The sequence below is a fragment of the Salvia hispanica genome, chromosome 4 (assembly GCF_023119035.1).
Source record: "Salvia hispanica cultivar TCC Black 2014 chromosome 4, UniMelb_Shisp_WGS_1.0, whole genome shotgun sequence".
Lineage (NCBI taxonomy): Eukaryota > Viridiplantae > Streptophyta > Magnoliopsida > Lamiales > Lamiaceae > Salvia > Salvia hispanica.
The window spans coordinates 35,553,966-35,575,145 of NC_062968.1; the positions used below are offsets into that span (position 1 = coordinate 35,553,966).

General features: G+C 35.1%; 2 protein-coding genes across 4 annotated transcripts; both read left to right on the plus strand.

The window, feature by feature from the left end:
• The first annotated feature begins 5,112 nt into the window (after positions 1-5,112).
• On the plus strand, positions 5,113-12,825 carry LOC125218234 (protein SEMI-ROLLED LEAF 2). Of its 2 annotated transcripts, none has more exons than XM_048119867.1 (20): positions 5,113-5,367; positions 5,818-5,954; positions 6,883-6,957; positions 7,050-7,165; positions 7,383-7,497; positions 8,059-8,187; positions 8,451-8,498; positions 8,668-8,870; positions 8,989-9,185; positions 9,442-9,725; positions 9,801-9,950; positions 10,284-10,667; positions 10,749-10,892; positions 11,073-11,151; positions 11,228-11,352; positions 11,467-11,658; positions 11,776-11,916; positions 12,009-12,152; positions 12,230-12,412; positions 12,492-12,825. In XM_048119867.1, the coding sequence occupies exons 2-20, from the start codon at positions 5,820-5,822 to the stop codon at positions 12,594-12,596; spliced, it is 2,949 nt and encodes a 982-aa protein (XP_047975824.1). In that variant the 5' UTR covers positions 5,113-5,367; positions 5,818-5,819; the 3' UTR covers positions 12,597-12,825. The 2 variants fall into 2 exon arrangements, with proteins under 2 accessions (XP_047975824.1, XP_047975823.1); XM_048119866.1 differs by having other exon boundaries at positions 5,114-5,367; positions 10,743-10,892.
• A 1,126-nt stretch (positions 12,826-13,951) lies between these two features.
• On the plus strand, positions 13,952-17,207 carry LOC125218235 (pentatricopeptide repeat-containing protein At1g02370, mitochondrial-like). 2 transcript variants are annotated; one of them, XM_048119869.1, is made up of 3 exons: positions 13,952-14,292; positions 14,662-15,854; positions 16,539-17,207. In XM_048119869.1, the coding sequence occupies exons 1-2, from the start codon at positions 14,038-14,040 to the stop codon at positions 15,814-15,816; spliced, it is 1,410 nt and encodes a 469-aa protein (XP_047975826.1). In that variant the 5' UTR covers positions 13,952-14,037; the 3' UTR covers positions 15,817-15,854; positions 16,539-17,207. The 2 variants fall into 2 exon arrangements, with proteins under 2 accessions (XP_047975826.1, XP_047975825.1); XM_048119868.1 differs by lacking the exon at positions 16,539-17,207 and having other exon boundaries at positions 14,662-15,987.
• Positions 17,208-21,180: the final 3,973 nt, after the last annotated feature.

The window sequence follows — 21,180 nt, forward strand, 5'->3', positions numbered from 1 at the left end:
AGCGGGAAATGGGTAATTTCCATCTCGACCCGCTACCCGCCGGGTATCGGGTACCCGATACCTGACGATAACGGGAAATGGGGCGGGATCGGGTAGTGTGTTTTAGAGTTTTGCGGGTAGCGGGTATACCCACTACCCGTACGGGTATACCCGTTAGTCCCGTTAATACCCGTTATTATTAGTATTAGAGTCATATATCATTTTTAATACTCCCCCCATTCCATATTAATAGAGGCGTTTCAAATAGTTAAATTAGAGAAAAAAATAAATAGTTAAATAATAATAGCCATATACACATTCATTTTGAAAAATTAAAAATAAATAGTTAGAATGGAGAAAAAATAAAGTAAGAGAGATAATAATGTAGAGAAGAGTATTTATATTATTATTTTTCCAAAATGAGTGAAGAAAATGAAATGTTTCTAAGAGTTCTTTTGAAACATTTTTATATTCCGACGAACATACAATTGAAAACTCATCGGAACTAGCTATAAAGTCCCCTCACTTTTATTCTTAATCTATTCAAAGTTTACCATCAATATTAATTAAGTAAATTAGGGAACATAGACGATTATTATGGTTTTCAATTTTTTTATTCGAATTTCGGGTCGGGTACGGGTACCCGCAATGCCGGGTACGGGATACCCGACACGGGTATCGGGTAATCCCGGTATATCACGGGGCGGGTATTGGGACAACCAATTTAGCTAAAATCGGGTACGGGTACCCGACTTGTCGGGTGCGAGTACCCGCGGGTAACCCGTTTCGCCACCCCTACTTATGTTTGTTTCGTGTAAGTTTCAACTTCAAATACTTCATTTTGTAATGATGTTTACAAAAAAAATAGCTTCCATATAAATACCACTTTATTTCATAGATCATGCCATACACTAAATCTCATTTTTTTTTACAAAACATCTCCAATTATATTGCAAATTTAAACTTATTTTTACGTTTTCTTAAAAATGTATATAAATATGAAGTTATTGCATAAAATTTATGAGACATATACTAAAAAAATAGTAGTATAAAATTTAAGTTTAATGTAAATGATTAGATTGAGATTACTTCTTTGTGTGACATATATTCACACATGGGTTCAAGAGTGGAATAGATGGTTGGAGATCTGTCTTTAGCATTTTTTATACTTTTATTAATTAAAATTAATAAAGATGGTTTAATTGCAAAAACATAATGGTGTTATAATTAGAATGAAGTGTGCGTTAGAATCGTGCTTGGCTAAGAAGTTTGATCGGGTCTTATAAGTAAAAAATGTTTAAGTATGTAAATTAAATGCGATAACGTTTTGCGTAAAAGATTATGGTAAATTATTAGCTTCCTACATAATCATTAGAAGTATAGGGATGGCGTAGTAGCATTCTCCTTCAGTTCCTCCAGCAAACGGTCGAGGCCGGTAGCCCTATCCGACAACGCCTTCGATGAAGTGGCTACTCAGCTTGCCGGAACTAACTTGGGTAGCCCCGACGCTGGCCCGAGCAGTTCTCGCCGGCCACAAGGAAAGAAGAAGGCGACTAACAACCGTCGTCGTGCCCCGACTCCATCCGCCCTTGCTACCGCTACCGCTTCCGTTCCCTTTGTGCCACCTCAACCCCATACCAACTCGTTGTGGATCCTCTTGGGTCAACTCATTACGGCCGATAGGTCTAGCATGACTCCGACCAACTTGCAACACATGTGGCGATGATACGGGGTCTCTGAAAAACATTGGGGATAGAGGACTAGTCTTCCACAGGGGTATTTTTTTAGTCTTTGATTATGTAATTTTTAGTTTGTAGGATTTTAATTATGTATTTTTTTTATTTTATAGCATTTTAATTGTGTATTTTTATTTTTTAGGATTTTAATTATGTAATTTTTATTTTTTAGGATTTAATTATGTAGTATTTTTTATATTTTAATGTATTTTTATATTGTAGAAATGTTTTTAGTAATTGAAGTATTTAAACTGAATAATAGAATGATGAGACCCTTGAGCTTGTCCTTGCGGAAGAGCATGGATATGAGTGTTGTGCTCTTGCCTGAGGACATAGAGTAAAAGTGGGTCCGGGCCCACCTCCGTGTTCTTATTTAAGAGCACGGATGAGGATGCTCTAAGGGTTATTTCAAAAATAGTCCTTTTGGAAATTTTTTCACCCAAAAATGCCCTTTTGGAGTGTTGGAGTGTTGGGCAATTTGGTCATTTTTTATGGGGTTTGGTGCCCCTTGCACAGCGGAAGACATGTACAAAACAAATAAATCAGATACGGATCTATTTGACCGATTATGCGATTAATCAATTCACATGTTAAACAGATAATTGCATGCTAGAACGCAAATAATTCATGCTTATAGAAAGTAAATCCTAAAACATGAATTCTACGGTTTAGAGTTACCGATTTGATTCTCCAAAGAATCGTCGATTGCTCGCGCCTTCTCCACGTGATGATCTTCAATACTAGACCACGAATCTTCTCGATCTGGTTCCCGAACCGTATTTCGATATCAGGGTGGACTGATCTTATCAAAATACTAGGACTCGAATAAAGAAGACAGAAGAAATCCTTTTGGGAATAGGTGAAGAATTCGAAATCCTCCACAGATGGAGAGTTCGAAATTTTTGAAAATTTTGAGAATAAAAATTGTGATCATTCTGTCTCCTTTATTCTCCTATTTATATTAAGTTCCTTTTGGACCCAAACAAGGATCTATGGAAGGTTTTGGATATGGGCTCGCCCAATTAGCTTTTTACTAATTAAATTGAACCCACAATTTAATACAAGCTTATATTGGAATATTACGAGCAGCCACTACAGAAGTAATATTGAACTCTCCCCATTCAAATCCGAAATTACAAGTAATCCGGGTTTCCATTATTTATATTATTTATTTCCCGCGCTTAAGATATAAATGTCCATTAATTAATTAATGTCTGCTATGGACTTAATTAATTAACATCTTATTAATTCCAAGAGTGGACTTAGCAAGAAACACTTATTTATTATTCATAAAGTGATAAAACTCCAACTGGCCAGTTTTTCGAATAATAAAACCTTGTTCGAGCTCCTCTTGAGGACATTATCAAACGAGACTCACCTCGCGCACGATTCAACATAATAGCAATCCTAGCACCGCTAGATATTAATCACCACTACCCAATATATCGGGATTATTGGGTTGCGAAAAACCCGCACCATATGATAAGTCAAAGTAGCGCATAATCAATACCGTATGCTCAATGCTAACGTATGTAGATTAAGAAATAGTTATTTATCAAGACCTAGTCTTTCGGTAGATAGCATAAAGACATGTCTTGCTGTTAGATCCATTCAGTGCTATACCACACCAACATCATCTTATTTCAGTAAAGGCTTAGAAATAATCGGACTGACATTGCAACCTTTCACGATAGGTAGTCCAAGCCTATCTGGTTTGTGAAATTCTTCTTTTTCTTTTGCAAAGCATTGCATAGAACCGACTGTGTTACCTTAAAGTGGACGACGCCCATAACCAGTCTACTAAGCAAAAGACTTAGACTTTGTTTGCTTCTTATACATTTAAATGTTTATAAAACATCTTATAAATGCATAAGTAAACACAATGTAATAATATACTGATTCTATTCGTGCGAAACTGCTCGAATAATACCGAATCGGGTTAAAAGTGGATTGTAGAGTTTTACGTATACAAGCAAGATTCTATTCGAGCGAAACTTGCTCGAAACATGCTTTTCAGTATACCAAACCTAACAATTTTACCCTTTTAACTTTTTAAATTTGATATTATTTCAGTAATATACTAAATATGATATTATTTCAAAATTATCATTCTTCTTCCCTTTTGCCATCCTTCACTTTATTTTTTTATTTCAATGGACAATATAAATATTCATAAAAAATATTAATTTTTGTTATTTAATATAGTATTCAACTGAATTGAAGAAGTACGGAAAAATAATATTAATCATGATGGAAAAATAAGAGCTATTCTACTTTGCCTTCGTTCAGTTGTTATAATTGCTTGCGATTAAATATTATGAATTTAGCTAAAAATTTGATACTATTAAAAATTTTATAGGAGTATTTTTTTAAATTTTTTTAGTTAATTTTGATTGTTTACCAATAAAAAAATGAAAATTATATTTAGGCTTACATTAAATGTATATTTATTTCAGAAATAAATCGTGTTATATGGTTAAAACTATTAAATACTGATTAAAACTAAGTTGATGTCGGCATACCTTATTGATTAAATATTAGACACTATCAAATATTGATTAAAACTATTAATTTTTGTTATTTAGTAATTAATAAAAATTTATTATTATTTAAAATTTTAAATTTTAAATTTTATTTTATAAAATTAAAGCTAATATTGAAATAAGAAACAAAGTGAAGGATGACAAAAGGGAAGAAGAATGATAATTTTGAAAAAATATAAAATTTAGTATATTACTGAAATAATATCAGATTTAAAAGGTTAAAAGGGTAAAAAGACTAAATTGCCCAACACCCAAAATGGTGGCTATTTTTGAAATAAACTTTTAGTCCTGGGATATCTGACGATATTTTTAAAGTCTAGGAACTATTTTAGTAGGTTAGTCTGAGACTATTGTCGTGAATACTCTATACCATTATAAAAATGTACTAATAGATAGTCTATTATCTATAGACTATGGACTATACTAAGTGAAGACGAGAATGATCTTGATTATCCATAAAGAAAGAATAATCGAGTACACAAACTTAAATTATAATTATGCATTCATTACTTGTCGTTGTAGTTTGTACCACTTGATCATTCACCGTGATGAGTGGGCTACATCAAATTAAAAAAATCATATGGTGGTAACTTTATTTGAAATTTTCTTCACAATAACAAAATGAAATAGTAAAATACTTACTCTACTGTACGTACCAAGAAAAAAGATGGTATCTTGACCGTTAATCTTTTCGCTATTAACGTAGGTTATCTTAGATAGAACTCCCCCTCCAATTGAAACTGCAACACTAATATCCTAATTTCCAAACAACAATTCAAATTTATGTTACTAAAATAGTCAGAAAAGAGAGGAAAAGGGGCAAAAATGACAGACAAAGGACAAAGCAAAAGCTACTCTTTGGACTCGGTTACTGCAATTACTCTGACAAACACGTGATCCGTCTGCTCTCTCTCTCCATTCCCTCTTTCTTCGTTCAATTTTTCTTAACTTCAACATCCCGGCAGCCTCTTTTTTTCCACACTAGCAAATTCTTCTGCTTACAAGATTGAACTTTGCAACGCTGGTGGTGGGACTTCTCCTAAACTCTTTCAATTTCTCAACTGAGCAGTCGCTAGTTTGGCTCCCCAGATCTGCTTGTGCTGAAGAAGGTTTGCAAATTTGCTCACTTCTCAAGTTCAATTGACTTATTTTTTTCTGGCTAATACCCTCTTTCTAGTCTGTGCAAAATGTTGCTTGTTAACGGTTTATTGTTGTTGTGCTTCATACTAGCTATGGGTTATTTACTCTTTTTTCTGTTTATCATTTACTATGATATGCGACTGTTGAGGGATATTTGGAGTTTGTTGTCGTTTTCTTTCATACCCTCTGGTTTTTAGTTAATAAACCGTGCCCTGTCTTGTTTTCTCGATGTATGATCTTGCTGCTGGTAATTTTGCTCATGTTCTGCACTTTATTTCTAACGTGAAAAGATTGCAAATTTGGGCGGTCATTGTCTTGATTGAGGGTTTATGGAGTTAGTATATTACTCCATTCTGGTGTGAAGGGAAGGGTATAAGGGTTAGTGCAAATTATTGAAGCTGTTTGTTTCTTGTTTTAAGAAATGGGTGTAATTTCCCGAAAGATCTTCCCGGCATGCGAGAGCATGTGTGTTTGTTGCCCTGCTTTGAGATCTCGGTCACGCCAGCCTGTCAAGCGTTACAAGAAATTGCTGTCGGAGATATTTCCCAAGTCTCCTGTGAGTTTCTCCCTCAGTAAAGTTTGTATTTTTGTCATTGGCTCTTGTTCATGTTATATGTTTGTCTTTTGATTGGGTGCTGATACTTCTATTCACTTTTATTTTGTATTTTGTTTTTATTCAATGACAACAGTTGCTGATGTAATGCTCAAACCATTCCAAATTCCAATGATATAATCATCTAACAAGTTACAACACAGTAAAAAAATATTTAGCTTTTATGCTATGTACCGTTTATTTCATTGACAGTAGGTTTTGGCTGGTTTCTCATGTCTCGAGTTTGTGGGGAGTTGCATTTATCACCATAATTTACATCAAATATGGTTTTTGTCCCCTCTATATTCAATCACTTGTCAGTTAAATATCTGCCCTTATGCTCGTTCCTTATGTTTTTGTTCTTCTTGACAAACTTCCTAAAGTTGACTGTTTAGGGATCGAGCAACTTAGCTGATATTAGAGGTGGGGATCTAGTATTTGTGATAACTTAGGCATGCATCAATTGCTTAAAAAGAATTGAATACATAAATTAAAGTTTTCATGGTCCACTTGCATGAATTGTAGAGATAACATCATAACAAAATGGAGCTGCCAGGAAGCTGCCTTTGCTCCTTTGAATATCTTTGCTGAAGATGCATGAATTCTAGACGTTTCCTTCTTTTTGTCTGGGAAATATGGAAAAAATAGTATAAAAATGGCCCCTTCTTGAAAAGTTGGTCTTGCAGAACTCTTGTCAAACTGGTAAGACAATACATCTGTTGCAGTGGAAGTCAATGCCGCTAATGGACATAAAAGTAAAACTTGCTCAATGTTGGAATCTAGATATGGGATTTTTCAACCAATAAAACTAGCTCAATGTTAGAATGTCTTACCCATGCCGTCAATACAATTTCAACTGAAACAGCTGTGGCCCTTTTTTCCTACCATGCAGGATGGTCATTCAAATGATAGAAAGATTGCGAAGCTATGTGAATATGCTTCTAAAAATCCTTTACGGATACCGAAGGTGAGGTCATTTGCGTGTATTTTTGCAGAAGATAAAAAACTAGTGTTACATTATTTGGATCAACTAATCTGCAATGATTTATATGGTATTAGATTGCTAAGTATCTGGAGGAAAGATGTTACAAAGAACTGCGTAGCGGTAATGTCAAACTTGTCAGTATTGTGGCGGATATATACAACAAACTGCTTTGCATGTGCAAGGAGCAAATGTAAGCTTTTAGTTGACATGAATGTTCGTCTGGATCACTTGCTAATGCTAACTTGATGAGACAAATATTATTAATGGGATATTGCCACGTTTTTCTGGAAAGTTTTTAACTGCACTGTGTATTCATCTATGCCATGTGTGGTGTACTTTCCTCATTCACACTTATTTTATAGTAGAGTTCAAGATGGATTAAATTATTTGACATCTTCATCCTGCAGGGTATATTTTGCTGTTAATTTGTTGAATGTAGTTTTTGAACTGCTGGATGACTCTAAGCAAGACACCGTGTTGGTGATTGGATGTGATACACTGACTACTTTTATTTATGGCCAGGTAATTTATATCTCTTGATTGGCAATTTATCATGTGTTTACAGTTGGAGAGCTATCTAATTATTTTCTTGCAATTTTCTGCTTCATGTTGAGTCATTATGCTTGCAATGCACTATCATGAGATATACTTGTTTATATTGATATCGCAGATGATAAAATCTGTGTTAGCGTGTTAAATTGTTGGATTGTGGCATTAATAGATAATTCCCTACATAGTGGAGGTATTTTTCATGATAAATGGTGTTGTTGGAGCTTCTCAAGTGCTTAAGTGTTACAGAGATGTTTACTACCTTCTTGCTTTTATGTTTTAAATGTAGGTAGCAATTCGGAGAAAGTAAAAAGAGAAAGCCTCGTTCATATTTGAATACATTGGTTAATTATTATAGTGACATGTATGCAAGGTTGCTGCATTATATATATACACCATTCTGTGATCTGGACATGAAAATGTTCAAGTTGGGGAATTCTTCTTGTTGAGTTCATGTTTAGGCTTTTAATGTTGTGTTACTGTAAGCCTGAGGTAGACCGTACTGCCATCTTATTGTTGTTAATTTTTCTGTAGGTTGATGGAACTTATACACACAATATTGAGAACTTCGTTGACAAAGTTTGCATACTGGCACTTAAGAAAGGCGGTGAGCATGAAAAGAGTGGTTTAAGAGCATCAAGCTTGCGGTGTCTTTCGTCAATGGTAATTTGGACTGGGAAACTATAAACTATTTACTTTTTTGTATACATTTACTTATCAATAATTAGGCTCTGCATCTTCATGCGTGTATACCTAACAGTCAATTCAAAATATTTTTCTTTTTGAGTGTGCTTTCGATAATTCAAAGCATGCAGTTCTTAATCAGATTGGTGTCAAGGTTTTTTTGGCAGTTATTTCAAATTTTCATGCTCTATTCTATCCTTTGCTCATGGCAAATTAAACTAGTTTGTGTCCACCATTTGCAGGTGTGGTTCATGGCGGAGTTTTCACACGTATTTGCTGATTTTGAAAAGGTGTGAAGTTTTGGCATAGCTCTTTTATTATCCTTGTAGTTTCAGATAAAAATTGAAACTTCTGTTTATGGATTACATATGCACATCTGCTACTTGATAACAACGAAAACAACAGTGAGGGCTACCATTACTTATTTTCAGTGAATAACTGTTTTGTTATTTGTTATAGATTGTGCATGCTACTCTTGATAACTATGAGATGAATTCACAAAACGAAGAAGCTGAAGAAAGAAATGAGGCACATCACAATTGGGTGGATGAAGTAGCGAGAAGTGAGGGAAGAGGTACAACTGTTGGAGGTGGTGAGTTTAGCCCTAGCCACATGATCATAAGAATCAGGCCAGAAAAGAAAGATCCTGCTGTTCTAACAAGGTTGGATCATGTTAATATTAATGAATGTATGAATTTTGTTTTAATGAGATAATGATTTGGTGGAATGGGTTGGTTGCTTTGTCTTTGTGTTTAATTTCTTAATTTTAATTGACATCAGAGAGGAGGTTCAGACACCACAAGTATGGGCTCAAATATGCGTTCAAAGGATGGTTGACCTGGCAAAGGAGAGTACTACGATGCGAAGAGTATTAGAACCAATGTTTATTTATTTTGACATGAAAAGACACTGGGTTCCTCAGCATGGCCTGGCTCCTGCTGTTCTTTCTGATATGTCATCCTTCGTGGAAAATCCAGGTGATATATCATAGCTTTGTATCTACATATCTTTACTTTAGCTATAGCTGTTTACTAACTTTAATCACAGAATTAATATCATGTTAATATTTGAAATAAATTGGAAAATATCTTAATTGAGTTATTACACGTATGTCTTGTAAAATCAAAGCATGTCCTGGCTAGCTAATTTTATGTGAGGGGATAACTTGCAAACTTCAGAATCTGGAATTGTGATCCTTGAAGGGGTTAAACTGATACATCTATTTGATTACAGGACATCAGCAATTAATTTTAGCTGGTGTTGTTCGGCATTTGGACCACAAGAATGTTGCGCATGATCCAGAGATGAAATGTCACATCATCCAGACGGCTAGCTGTTTGGCCCGCCAAGTGAGGGCAGAAGGCGTGATTTCTGATATGGGGTTTGTTAGTGACCTCTTCAGACACTTACGCAAAAGCTTTCAAGCAACGGCTGAACCAGTTGGAGAGCAAGAACTGAATGTGAATACTGCATTGCAGACTTCTATTGAAACTTGTCTGTTGGAGACTGTGAGAGGGGTATTTTCTATCATCATTGAAATATTTACTTATTCACTTCTGTCTGCCTTGTTTAATTGGTTTGTATTTGTTCAGATTGTTGATGTCCGGCCGCTGTTTGATATGATGGCAATTACACTGGAGAAGCTTTCTCCGGTAAAAGCTGTTGCTAGGGCAGCCCTTGCCTCCCTCACTATTCTTGCTCATGTCATATCACTGGCATCTATATCATTCCGCTCTCAGCAGGTGAGAAGCTGAGTAACTTTTACATTATCTGCCACTAGCTGTCAGTTTTTCTGTGCGCGCGCTCTCCATTAGTATCTGTGTGCGCGCTCTCCACTAGTATAGTCCCATGTGATGCAATAGGATTGAACTACAGGCTGTAGGGTCATAGGGTGGTCCTACCCTGCTCAATCGTGGGTCAAATGAGATGATCCAAGTGCCTCATTGTAGAAATTTGTTAAAGTATTATTCTTATTATTATGAAATAAGAATAAATGTGGAGATTGAAGTATACTGTTGCTGTTTTGGTAATATTTGCTATCGGAAGTGAGTTATGATATTCATTTTCATCCCTAGGTTTTCCCTGAGGCTCTTTTTGTTCAACTCTTGAAAGTGATGTTACATCCCGATGTCGAAATACGCATTGGAGGGCATCAGATATTCTGTGTTCTTCTAATTCCAAGTTTTGCTCATGCAAGAAGTGACTTTACTAACCACCCAAGAAGGTGGCACTCCAAAAGCATGTCTACATTTTCCTCAATTGCATTTCTGCTCGAAAAGCTTCGGTTGGAAATAAATGGAACCAAATTCAAGCATGGAGGTGAAAAAGATGACTTTCAGCAGCTCAATAAAGTTGAAGAAGAATGGAAGCATGGGAGATCACACAAGAACTCTCCTAATATTCATTTAATTAGCTCCCTTATGGACAAGGCCGGTGGACCTACTAGCTTGACTGAGACTGTAAGAATATTTATATTGTCAGACGGATCTGTTTTCGTTATCTCTATTGTTACAACTATCTTTCTGTCCATGTAGGAACAGTATTTTCTGCAATGCAACGAGGACCAAGTAGTGCAGTTGCTGTCTGCTTTATGGATACAAGTCAATCTCCCTGACAATCTGCCAGCTAACCTTGAAGCTATTGCACATTCATTCTGTTTAGCACTCATCTCATCACGACTTAAGGTCAAAACTCAAATACATTAGTTCCGTTTGCTTCTATTAAAATTATAGTGCAGATGTTCAAATTGAACCATGCCCTTCTTTATATTGTTGCTATGCTACTTGTATTTTCACATGTTTCAGTTATGCTTGGTGCTTGATATTTTGTCTGTAACATAATGGTTTCTCATTGCTTTGTTGCAGAACTCCAACGATAACCTTGTTCTCAGATTCTTTCAGCTTCCCATGTCAATTCGAAAGATCTCCTTAGATGCCAATAATGGTTGGAACAACATCAAAGAACTTCTCTCTATTTTGCAGTAAAATTTTATGTTTGATGTTTTGTTGTTTCAATGCAGTGTCCTTGTCACCCGCATACCAAAGATCCCTTTTTGTATCATCTACTGCCATGGTGATTTTTGCTGCGAAGCTATACCATGTAGCTGATGCCAACAATTTACTTAACTTGCTATTCGAATCTGATGTAAGTATGAAATCCTTGTGCATTCATGTATTATTAATGTACATAGTTTATTCTGGTTATGATATAGTTCCAGCGTACCTAGCACTAAGCTTCGTTATAATGCTTACAATTTAGGTCGATCCATATCTTGGCATCAGTGATGACTTTCAAGTCTATGTAAAGCCTCAGCATGAAGTGAAAGATTATGGCTCTGCTTTCGATAATGAAGAAGCCTTATCAACTCTGACGGAGCTGCGGGATAAGGCTTATGAAGCTGACAAAAAATTGTTTTCCATACTAGTTGAGAGTTTATCTACCATTACCAAGGTATCTTCTTCTACATTGTGCGTCTTCCTTCAAACCCTAACCGATCTTGCCAGACAAAAAAGGGCTTTGTGATAATTCCAAGGGCTTAAGCTTATGCTTGTGTTTTGTTTCTTCAAGTTTGAGCCTGAAGAAGTTGCAGAGCAGCTCTCAGAAGGATTTGTGCCCGATGAAGCTTTCATGTTTGGTTCACAATTAACGCTCGACATGGATCATATCCAAAGGGCTGCACACTCCAAGGGGTCACAATCGTTTGATGGGGTACGTAGTGTTAGATTCCACTGTCTAGAACCAAGCTTGCTTTACTTCACATTTTTATAGAAATTTAAAAATTGCATTGCTCTTATATACAGGACTTCTCTGCCAATTCTATACTCGAAGATGATGCTATGAGCATATCATCAGTTGCTGACATATCACGCTTCATCCCCAATGTCCCTCCATCCGCCTCTCCGTCAATGTCCCATATTGTCAGCATTGGTCAGCTGCTAGAATCGGTAATAGTACGATCGATGTCAATGAATGTAAATTGATAAGCAGTTCCCAAATTCTTATATCTGAATGCGAATTTCAGGCTCTCGAGGTAGCTGGCCAGGTAGCAGGAACATCAGTCTCCACATCGCCCCTTCCGTATAGTGCCATGACAAATCAGTGCGAAACCTTTGGTACAGAGACGAGGAAGAAGCTGTCTAATTGGTTAACCTATGACAACCAGTGCCCGAAAGCCTCCTGTAGCACGCAGACTGCATTTGAGAAGGTGAGCTAATGATGATGATTGATTCCCGCGTGTAGAACTAGGACATTGCGGTCGTGCTAAGATTTGTTTATGTACACAGATAATGAGTGAAGAGAGCGTTCCAGCTGCAAACAACACATGGTTAGCTCTGAGGCTTCCGCCTTCTAGCCCCTTCGACAACTTCCTCAGAGCAGCTCGCGGTTAGAGAGCAGAGCAGAGGTGTGAATGCTCCGATATTATCTTGTAAATTGTTAGAGCTGTGAGGCCGAGCGCAGAAACTTCTCTTTGTATCCATTAGCTGTTGCTTTCCAAAACCACTCTATGTTCTTGTATTCAGTATCAGTAGTAGCTTTTTCATGATGTACAAGCAGAGAGCAGCATTCTATTATCTGGATTCTGGAATATCAGCATCTCATTTTATTTTTGTTGCAAAACTTGTGTTTTTTAACATTTGGTAACTGCTTCGTTATAGTAAAGGTTATGTGCATTGTAATTGAGATCTACTATGACTTAAGTATTTAATTAACTTAAATATAACCAAAATGACATTACGTAGGTAGCGAAACAATGTTATTGCTAAGTTAAATAATTTCATTTGTTGTACTCCCTTCTCGTTTCTCATTTCTCGCATTTTATTTTCTACTCTTCACCCCGTTCTTTCTTATTATAAACTCTTTAGTATAATCTCATTCATTTCAATGTATAAACTATAAAATGTAAAGTCATTAGTCGTTTGTCTGATGTTTGATAGCGCCATAGCGGCATGTAAATAAGTCATAACACATTAGCGCATAAACTTGATCAGTTGCAAAATGAGAACAAATCAATCGTTTTGTAACCCAATCAACTTTTCAATAATTTACAAAAATATTTTAAAAGTGGTACGCAAAACCAAAACATGACAAAAAAGTTAGGAATTTACAAACAAATTACCCTTATAAATTAAGATGTCCCATTTCCAATTTTTTTAAAAATTTGACCAATAAATACTCCATTTGACATTCCTTATAGCCACAAAGATTAAAAACTTGTGTTAAATGAGTTCAATGAAGATAAAATAAAATAGAAGAGAAAATAAAAGTATGAGATAAAATAAAGTAAGAGCAATTAGATGTTTTATTTTTTAGCAAAATAAATAACTCAATTTAGTTGGGATATTTTGAAAAGAAATACGTGACAACTAAGTCGGGACTCGGGACAAATGAAGTACTAGTACAATTCTATATATACTTTTAATTTTACCACTCCATTTTCATTCAATATTTCCTTTTTTCTTACTCCTTAAATTTATCCCAGTTAATATACAATTATATATTTTTCTATTTTAATCCATTTAACAATTTTACCTAAAATCTCATGCCAATCTAAAAATGTAATCATCTTACATAATTTTAGGTATTTTAATGAAATTATTATTATTTTCATAAGAACAATTTGTTAGTCAAATACCACCCCCCCCCCCCAAATAGTGAAATTTTTAAGAATAGTACTATTATTATTGGGCAAATACAACAAAAACTGTGATTTTTTCAGTCTATTAGTAGTACTCCTGAAGTTTTAGAAAATGGAGTGTTGAATTAATTTCCTTAGCACAAAACCCTTGCCCTTAAACCCTACATTCCGTCTTTGTCGTCTTCCCATCGGAGATGGCGATTATGAGAACCATTAGCCGTTTAATCCTCCGGAAACCGTCGCCATCTCCTCTTCCACGGTCGCTGTCGACGGCGGCGCAGCAACCAAGACCTCGAAACACTATTTTCTATAAAGTGGTCGGCGCCAAATCCAGTGTGGCGGACGCCATGAACGAATGGGTTGGTAGCGGAAAAATAGTGAGGAGAGCCGATATTATCAACATCAGCAGCTACTTTCGCTCTCGGAAGAACTACCGAGCTGCACTACAGGTTCTTCTCTCACTCTGTTAATCAATTTTTGCTCGAGAAGGCCAATTTAACCCTACTCGTATTTTTTGTGCAAAATTATTAGATAGGAGAAGAATCATTCATGTAGATTTTGAACAATGTTGATAATGGGGGTAAATTTTTGGTACAGTATTGAATTATTAGGAAATTATTCGCGTTTGACAAGGTTAGGGTTACGAAAGTAGCAAAAATCATCTCATAACATATTTTCGTTTTCATTTCCTTTTACTTGAACTTGTATGCTTTAACTGTCTGGATCTTGTTTGCATCTTTGTGTTTCATTTTGCCTCTTTAACATCTAAGTATGCATATGCTCTGTTTGCAAATGTTGATCCAATTTGCGCGCATCAGTTGTACGAGTGGATGGAAACTAGCAATATTGCGCCGACCGCAGCTGATCAAGCTATACACATTGACCTCCTTGGAAAGACTGAGGGTGTAGCTTCAGCGGAAAAATACTTTGATAGTCTCTCAGAGAAAACTAATAAAACATATGGGGCACTTCTCAGCTGTTATTGCAGGGAGAGGGTTTTGGACAAGGCTTTGGAGACCTTTGAGAAGATAAAGGAATTGAATCACGTGAGCGTGCTAGATTTCAACAATGTGCTTTCACTTTACTATAACTTGGAGAAGCCTGAGAAGGTTGTCTCTCTAGTGGAAGAAATGGACGAGAAGAATACCGCTCCAGACATTTATACATACAATATGTTGATCAATAGTCATGCTGCTCTGAAGAATTTAGATGCTATTGATGGAGTTTTGGATAAAATGGAAAGTTCTAATGTCAAACCCGATGTGTTTACATACGGAAATCTTGCCACCATATATTTCAATGCAGGGCTGCACGACAAGGCTAGTGCTTGCCTTGAACTGATGGAGAAGATGGAAGTTAAGAAAAATACTGGTAGGGAAGCTTGTCGTACCCGCTTGAGGTTATACTCTTTGATGAATGATCTGCCTGGGGTTAATCGAGCATGGGAGGCTCTGAAGTTGGACGAACCAAAACCCTCTAACACTAGTTATCTTTTCATGCTTTTGGCTCTTTCAAAATTGGGGAATCAGGAAAACCTTGAGAAGATCTTTAAAGAGTGGGAAGAAAGCTGCACCTTGTATGATTACCGGTTGCCAAATGTGGTGTTGGAATATTACATCTCTAGCAACATGATTGAAGAAGCTACCTTGCTCTACAAAAGACTGGCAGAAGGGTTGACAGACAGAGGGTCGACTCCAAATTTGAAGACGATGGAGCTGTTTGCATCTCTTTGCTTAAAGAACTCTGAGATAGATTTGGCTCTTGAGTATTTGGATAATGGATTAGAAAAGGCGAAATCGCGGGGCAGTAAGTGGTTTCCCAATAATGAAACCATTGAAAAATTTATCAGTTATTTTGAGGAGAAGAGTGATACAGAGAGAGGTGCGAAGTTCATCGAGAGCATGAAGAAGCACAACCGTCTGAGCTCTGAATCTTTGCTTTCGTACATCAAAGCTACTGAAGCGGGAAGCTAAGCACGTTTCAAATTTCTTGCATCTTAGTGGATGTTGCAGTGCGTTCTTTCGTTGTTTATTTCTTGCTTCATTTCTTTTGTGCTGCAGTTGAACTTATTTATTGAGATTATGTATTCGATCAACATTCAACTATTAGTAACCCTACTATATTCGCAATAGTGCCTTGGAAAAGGATGTCTTTTGCAGAAAATAGTTGAAGCCCATTTTGACAATGTAATGTAACTACAAAAAATGCGGGACAATTTGGCCCGTGAGCCTGCTAGAATGTTGGGTTTGTCATTTGTGGTTGGGGCTATAGTTATAGTTCTAACAGTAAGCGGTGAGAGTGAGGCAGAGGATTAGATAAACAGATACAGTAGAGCTAATAAGATTTGCTTTTTAAATACACACTTACAGTTATAATTCTAATGTAAATTAAACAATATATTAAAGAGTAAAAGAATCATACTATTTATATATAAATATAGGATTGTCATCAATTCAGATTTTTTATGCTAATTGAGAAATGAGATGTAATATTAGCTTCTCATTTTTATTAAATGAGTGGTCCAGATTTTGCCACATAAAAAATAATTTTAGATTAATTTATTATAAAAGGGTAGAATAGTAATTCTATGTTTTAGTTAGGAAAGGGGTTTAGATTCATCCTCTTCTCAATTACACGAAGATCTCAATCTCACGAATCTTAGCTTCAGTTTTTGAATTTGTGTTGAATTGAGCAGATCCGCGAGCTGAAATCGAAGCTCGGAGAAGACGATGCGGAGAAGGCGAAACTGGAGATCAAGATCGGCGCGGCGGAGGCGGACGATCAGGATCTGGACGGCGGCAGGGAAAACTGAGCTTCAATTTTTGAATTTGTGTTGAATTGAGCATATCTGCAAGGTGAAATCGAAGCTCGGAGAAGACGATGCGGAGAAGGCGAAACTGGAGATAGAGATCGGCGCGGCGAAGGCGGAGGATCATGATGTGGACGGTGGCGGGAAGAGGAGGAGGCGAGGTGGCCGAATTCTGGCGACAAATCCAGCTCCGCCGGATCCAATCCGAAGGAAATCCTCGAAATACAATCAAAGGAAAATCCTCGACGCCTCCAGACAAGCCCTCTCTCTCTCTCGTTCACGGTTTAACGCCGCCGCTGTTCACCGCGCTTCGCCGCTCCTGCTGTACGAAACTCCGAACAGCTTCGCTTCTCACGCCGTCGCTTCGCCGGAAGCTTAATTGTTGATTCGAGTATGGATTTGAGGTATTAAACTTTGCATTATCAATTGTGTTGGATGTGAACTGATTTTTAGTGAGAGAAATTGCTACCTCTGTTTTTTCGCCGGAGCTCTGTGTAAAAGTCGACTATTTTGAGGTTCATCTTCACGATTTTCGCTGTTTTTATCAAAATGCTTGAACATTTGGGAAAAAATCTGAAAATACTGATTTCTGCTCATTTCAATGCTGAATTTCGCTTTTATCTCGCGACTTCAGCACAGATCTTGCAATTTTTTATTTAATTCGATTTATGCCTCTCAAATCTGCTTCGTAAATCACTTGCATTTGCTCGTTGACATAATAACGTTTGTTGTTGACATGAATTATATAAGTCGTTGACACAAATTTTATGAAAAATGTTGTTGACATGAATTATATGTAAAACATTGTTGTTGATATGAATTATACGTAAAACGTTGTTGTTGACATAAATAATATAGGTTGTTGACATGAAAATATTTGTGGTTGACATTAATTATTGTGTATATGATTGTTGATGATGCAAAGAGATAATAAGTGATTGTTGTGTTCATATGTTGAGCAATAAAATGAAGTGTTTGTTCACTGTAAAAATTGAATAGAAATAGTGGGATTGGTGGTGGAGAAAGATGTGGAGAGTCATGTTGTGGAAGGTGTGGGAGTTGTGGATGAGATGGAGCTGTGGGTGATGGTGAGAAGGGTTGAGTTTAGGTTGTATTTTTTGTGTATTTGTTCGGAGCCATGCTGGGTTTGGTGTTTGTCAATATTTGTAGATTTAAATTTGCGTGTGTTTAATTGTACGATGAAATTTGTGAAATATATGGATGCAGTTTTTAATTCGATTATGTTGCTGGAATTTTTGAGTTGTGTAGATAAGGTGTTTGTGATATTGCCTAAAATAGTATTGTTGACATAAATTATATAAGTTGTTGACATGAAAATGTTTATTTTTTACATGAATTATATAGCTCGTTGACATAATAACGTTTGTTGTTGACATGAATTATATAGATCGTTGGTATAAATTTTATGAAAAATGTTGTTGGCATAAATTATATGTAAAACATTATTGTTGACATGAATTATAAGTAAAACATTGTTGTTGACATAAATAATATACGTCGTTGACATGAAAATATTTGTTGTTGACATAATAGTTGATATAAATAAAGTTGTTGTTGACATCGTAGTTGACATAAATAAAGTTTGTTGTTGACATTGTAGTTGACATAAATAATGTTTGTTGTTGACATTCGATATTCTCGCTATTGATATGTGAATTATAAGTGTTATTTGTTAGTTGTTGACATTTTAATACGAGTTGTTGACATTCGATATTCTCGCTATTGATATGTGAATTATAAGTGTTATTTGTTAGTTGTTGACATTTTAATACGAGTTGTTGACATTCGATATTCTCGATATTGACATGTGAATAGTAAGTGTTATTTGTTAGTTGTTGACATTTTAATACGAGTTGTTGACATTCGATATTCTCGGTATTGATATGTGAATTGTAAGTGTTGTTTTTTAGTTGTTGACATTTTAATACGTGTTGTTGACATTCGATATTCTCGGTATTGATATGTGAATTGTAAGTGTTATTTGTTAGTTGTTGACATTTTAATACAAGTTGTTGACATTCGATATTTTCGGTATTGATATGTGAATTATAAGTGTTATTTTATTGAATGTTGAAGATTTGAAGATTTGAATGTTGAAGATTTGAAGATTCGAAGATTTGAACATTTGAATGTTGAAGATTTGAAGATATGAATGTTGAAGATTTGAAGATTTGAAGATATGAATGTTGAAGATTTGAAGATTTGAAGATTTGAATGTTGAAGATTTGAAGATATGAATGTTGAAGATTTGAAGATATGAATGTTGAAGATTTGAAGATTTGAAGATATGAATGTTGAAGATTTGAAGATTTGAAGATTTGAATGTTGAAGATTTGAAGACTTTGTAGCTAGAATTTTAGAGAGGATTTTAGAAAATGATTTCAAACACAATTTAATGAAAAGACAATTATACCCCCTTGTTGACATAATGTGGTTGTTAATCTTGTGGATTAGTGGCCCATATTACATCTCATTTCTCAATTTAGCTAAATAATCTCAACCTAACAAGACCCTATAAATATATTACTCCATTAAATAGTCACTGCTTCTTAAACTTCATAAATTGTAGACAAGATAATTTTTTAAAACAATTTAAATTTAGCAGAGGTGAATTATGTTTATATTTTTTGATGTAGTAGTATAAGAATAGGGAAAAAAAGAAAAAAAAATTCAAATATGTTAAATAATCAAAAACTCATAAAGTGTATCTAATATACATATCACAAATGAGTACTATGAAATACCAATGAGAAAGATTAAAAAATGTCCTCATTAAAATATCCTCTAGTGGTATAATGGTGAAAAAAATGAAAAAATGGTATAACAGACTTAATAAAAAAGTATATAAATAGGGGAATGTGATCAAATGAAAACTCTAAAAATTGTACAAACTCAAAACTATGATCTGAATCATTGATAAATGTCAATAGATTAAAAAAAAACATTAATAGGAAAATGTCAACAGAATTTCAACGGTTGTGTATATACTGTGTTGACATTAAAATTTTCTGTGTTGAGAAGTTTCGAATTTCTACAAATATAAGTTTGTATTTTATCGCTACCCTATAAGTAGATCCATGTTATGATAACACCCTTGATTTGCACTATATTATATATAATCTAAAGTACTTTTAATGAGTTTTGGAGGCATGTTGGTCCTAGAAAAATATATAAGAATGAAAAATGACCTTAAGCATGATAAGTTGATTACCCCAATAGTTCAAGGATTACTAGTGATATATTTTGTCCATAGACCGTGTAAATTCAAACAACATAACTCCATCCGGCTTAATTTTATTTTATTTTGTCTCAATCAAAATGACATAATTTTTTTAATAACTTTTTCTCTTTAATTAATACACTTAATATTTTTTTCTATATCTAAATATTTAACTCTCTTTCTCTTTTTATTTAATACTTAATCTTATTCTTTTTTGTCTCTTTCAATTAATCTCAATAACCAACAACTCTTAAAATGTTGTACCAACGAACAAAATAAAATGTCAATCTTAGCCTGAGATGGATCATAGATCTATTACGCTTATAGTTATATTAATTATTATAGAGAATTAATATCCATGAATGAGAATAAATAACAACGTTGAAAAATAAATATTGCCATGACATAATTAACATTTACGTCGGGGGCATTACCTATAAAGCAGAAGAAGACGTGGAACGTCACGTTCTAGGATTTTTCAAAAAACTTTGTTATGAAATTATGATTTCACCTGTTGTTAAAGATTTTTTTTTTTGCACTCCAATTGTCAGTCTTTATGTCGAAGAAAGCATTATTTCACCTTTCAATTCAAAATAATGATCTGGATCAGCCACTTTGACTCGGCTATAGTGAATGGTTAAATTAGAAAATCATGATATCTCCCAATGTTCTACTTTAAACAATGTTACATATACACATAGCAAACATGTAATTCAAAAAAAAGCATGATATCTCTCTTTAGCTAATTGCTTATTATGAGTAAACTAAATGCGAGGCATTCACAAATTGTGATTGGGTAAATTCATGTTTTTTCGCAAACTCATTAATTATTATTTTGTTAACTATATATGCTCAGAGATTAATACTCTCTCTCTCCTATAAGAATATGTTAATTCTCTACTAGCAATACTTTAATTAAATTTTTTTTCTCTCTATTTCTTCTATTTTGCTAATTTTGCATATTTTTTGCAATTTAAGTAATACTACAACTGTTACTGGGTAGGAGTAGTATAAAATAAAAAAAGATGAAATGGAGATGTAAAAGAAAATGAAGAGGAATCTTTGGATGGTGGGGTGCAATAATTTGAGAGAGAGAGAGAGGAAAGAGGATTGGATGGAAAGGAGGGTGGCAACGTTGGAGTCGGAGAGGTGTCAAATCTGAGTGGACAGAAGCGACTGATCGGATGGGTGCAGCCACCCGCGGCCTGCGCGGGAGGAGGAAATCTCTTTTCTCTTCTCTTCCTTCACTGTTTCCGTTTCTATTGGGAACATCATACTCTCTTTTTT

What these genes read in the sequence shown, in the direction of transcription:
- LOC125218235 (XM_048119869.1), top strand. Translation starts at nt 14,038, where the DNA reads ATGGCGATTATGAGAACCATTAGCCGTTTAATCCTCCGGAAACCGTCG. An exon ending in ACTACCGAGCTGCACTACAG is followed by an intron (nt 14,293 to 14,661) that starts GTTCTTCTCTCA and finishes TGCGCGCATCAG; the next exon opens with TTGTACGAGTGGATGGAAAC.
- LOC125218234 (XM_048119866.1), top strand. Translation starts at nt 5,820, where the DNA reads ATGGGTGTAATTTCCCGAAAGATCTTCCCGGCATGCGAGAGCATGTGT. An exon ending in TGCGGTGTCTTTCGTCAATG is followed by an intron (nt 8,188 to 8,450) that starts GTAATTTGGACT and finishes CACCATTTGCAG; the next exon opens with GTGTGGTTCATGGCGGAGTT. An exon ending in TCATCTCATCACGACTTAAG is followed by an intron (nt 10,893 to 11,072) that starts GTCAAAACTCAA and finishes GCTTTGTTGCAG; the next exon opens with AACTCCAACGATAACCTTGT.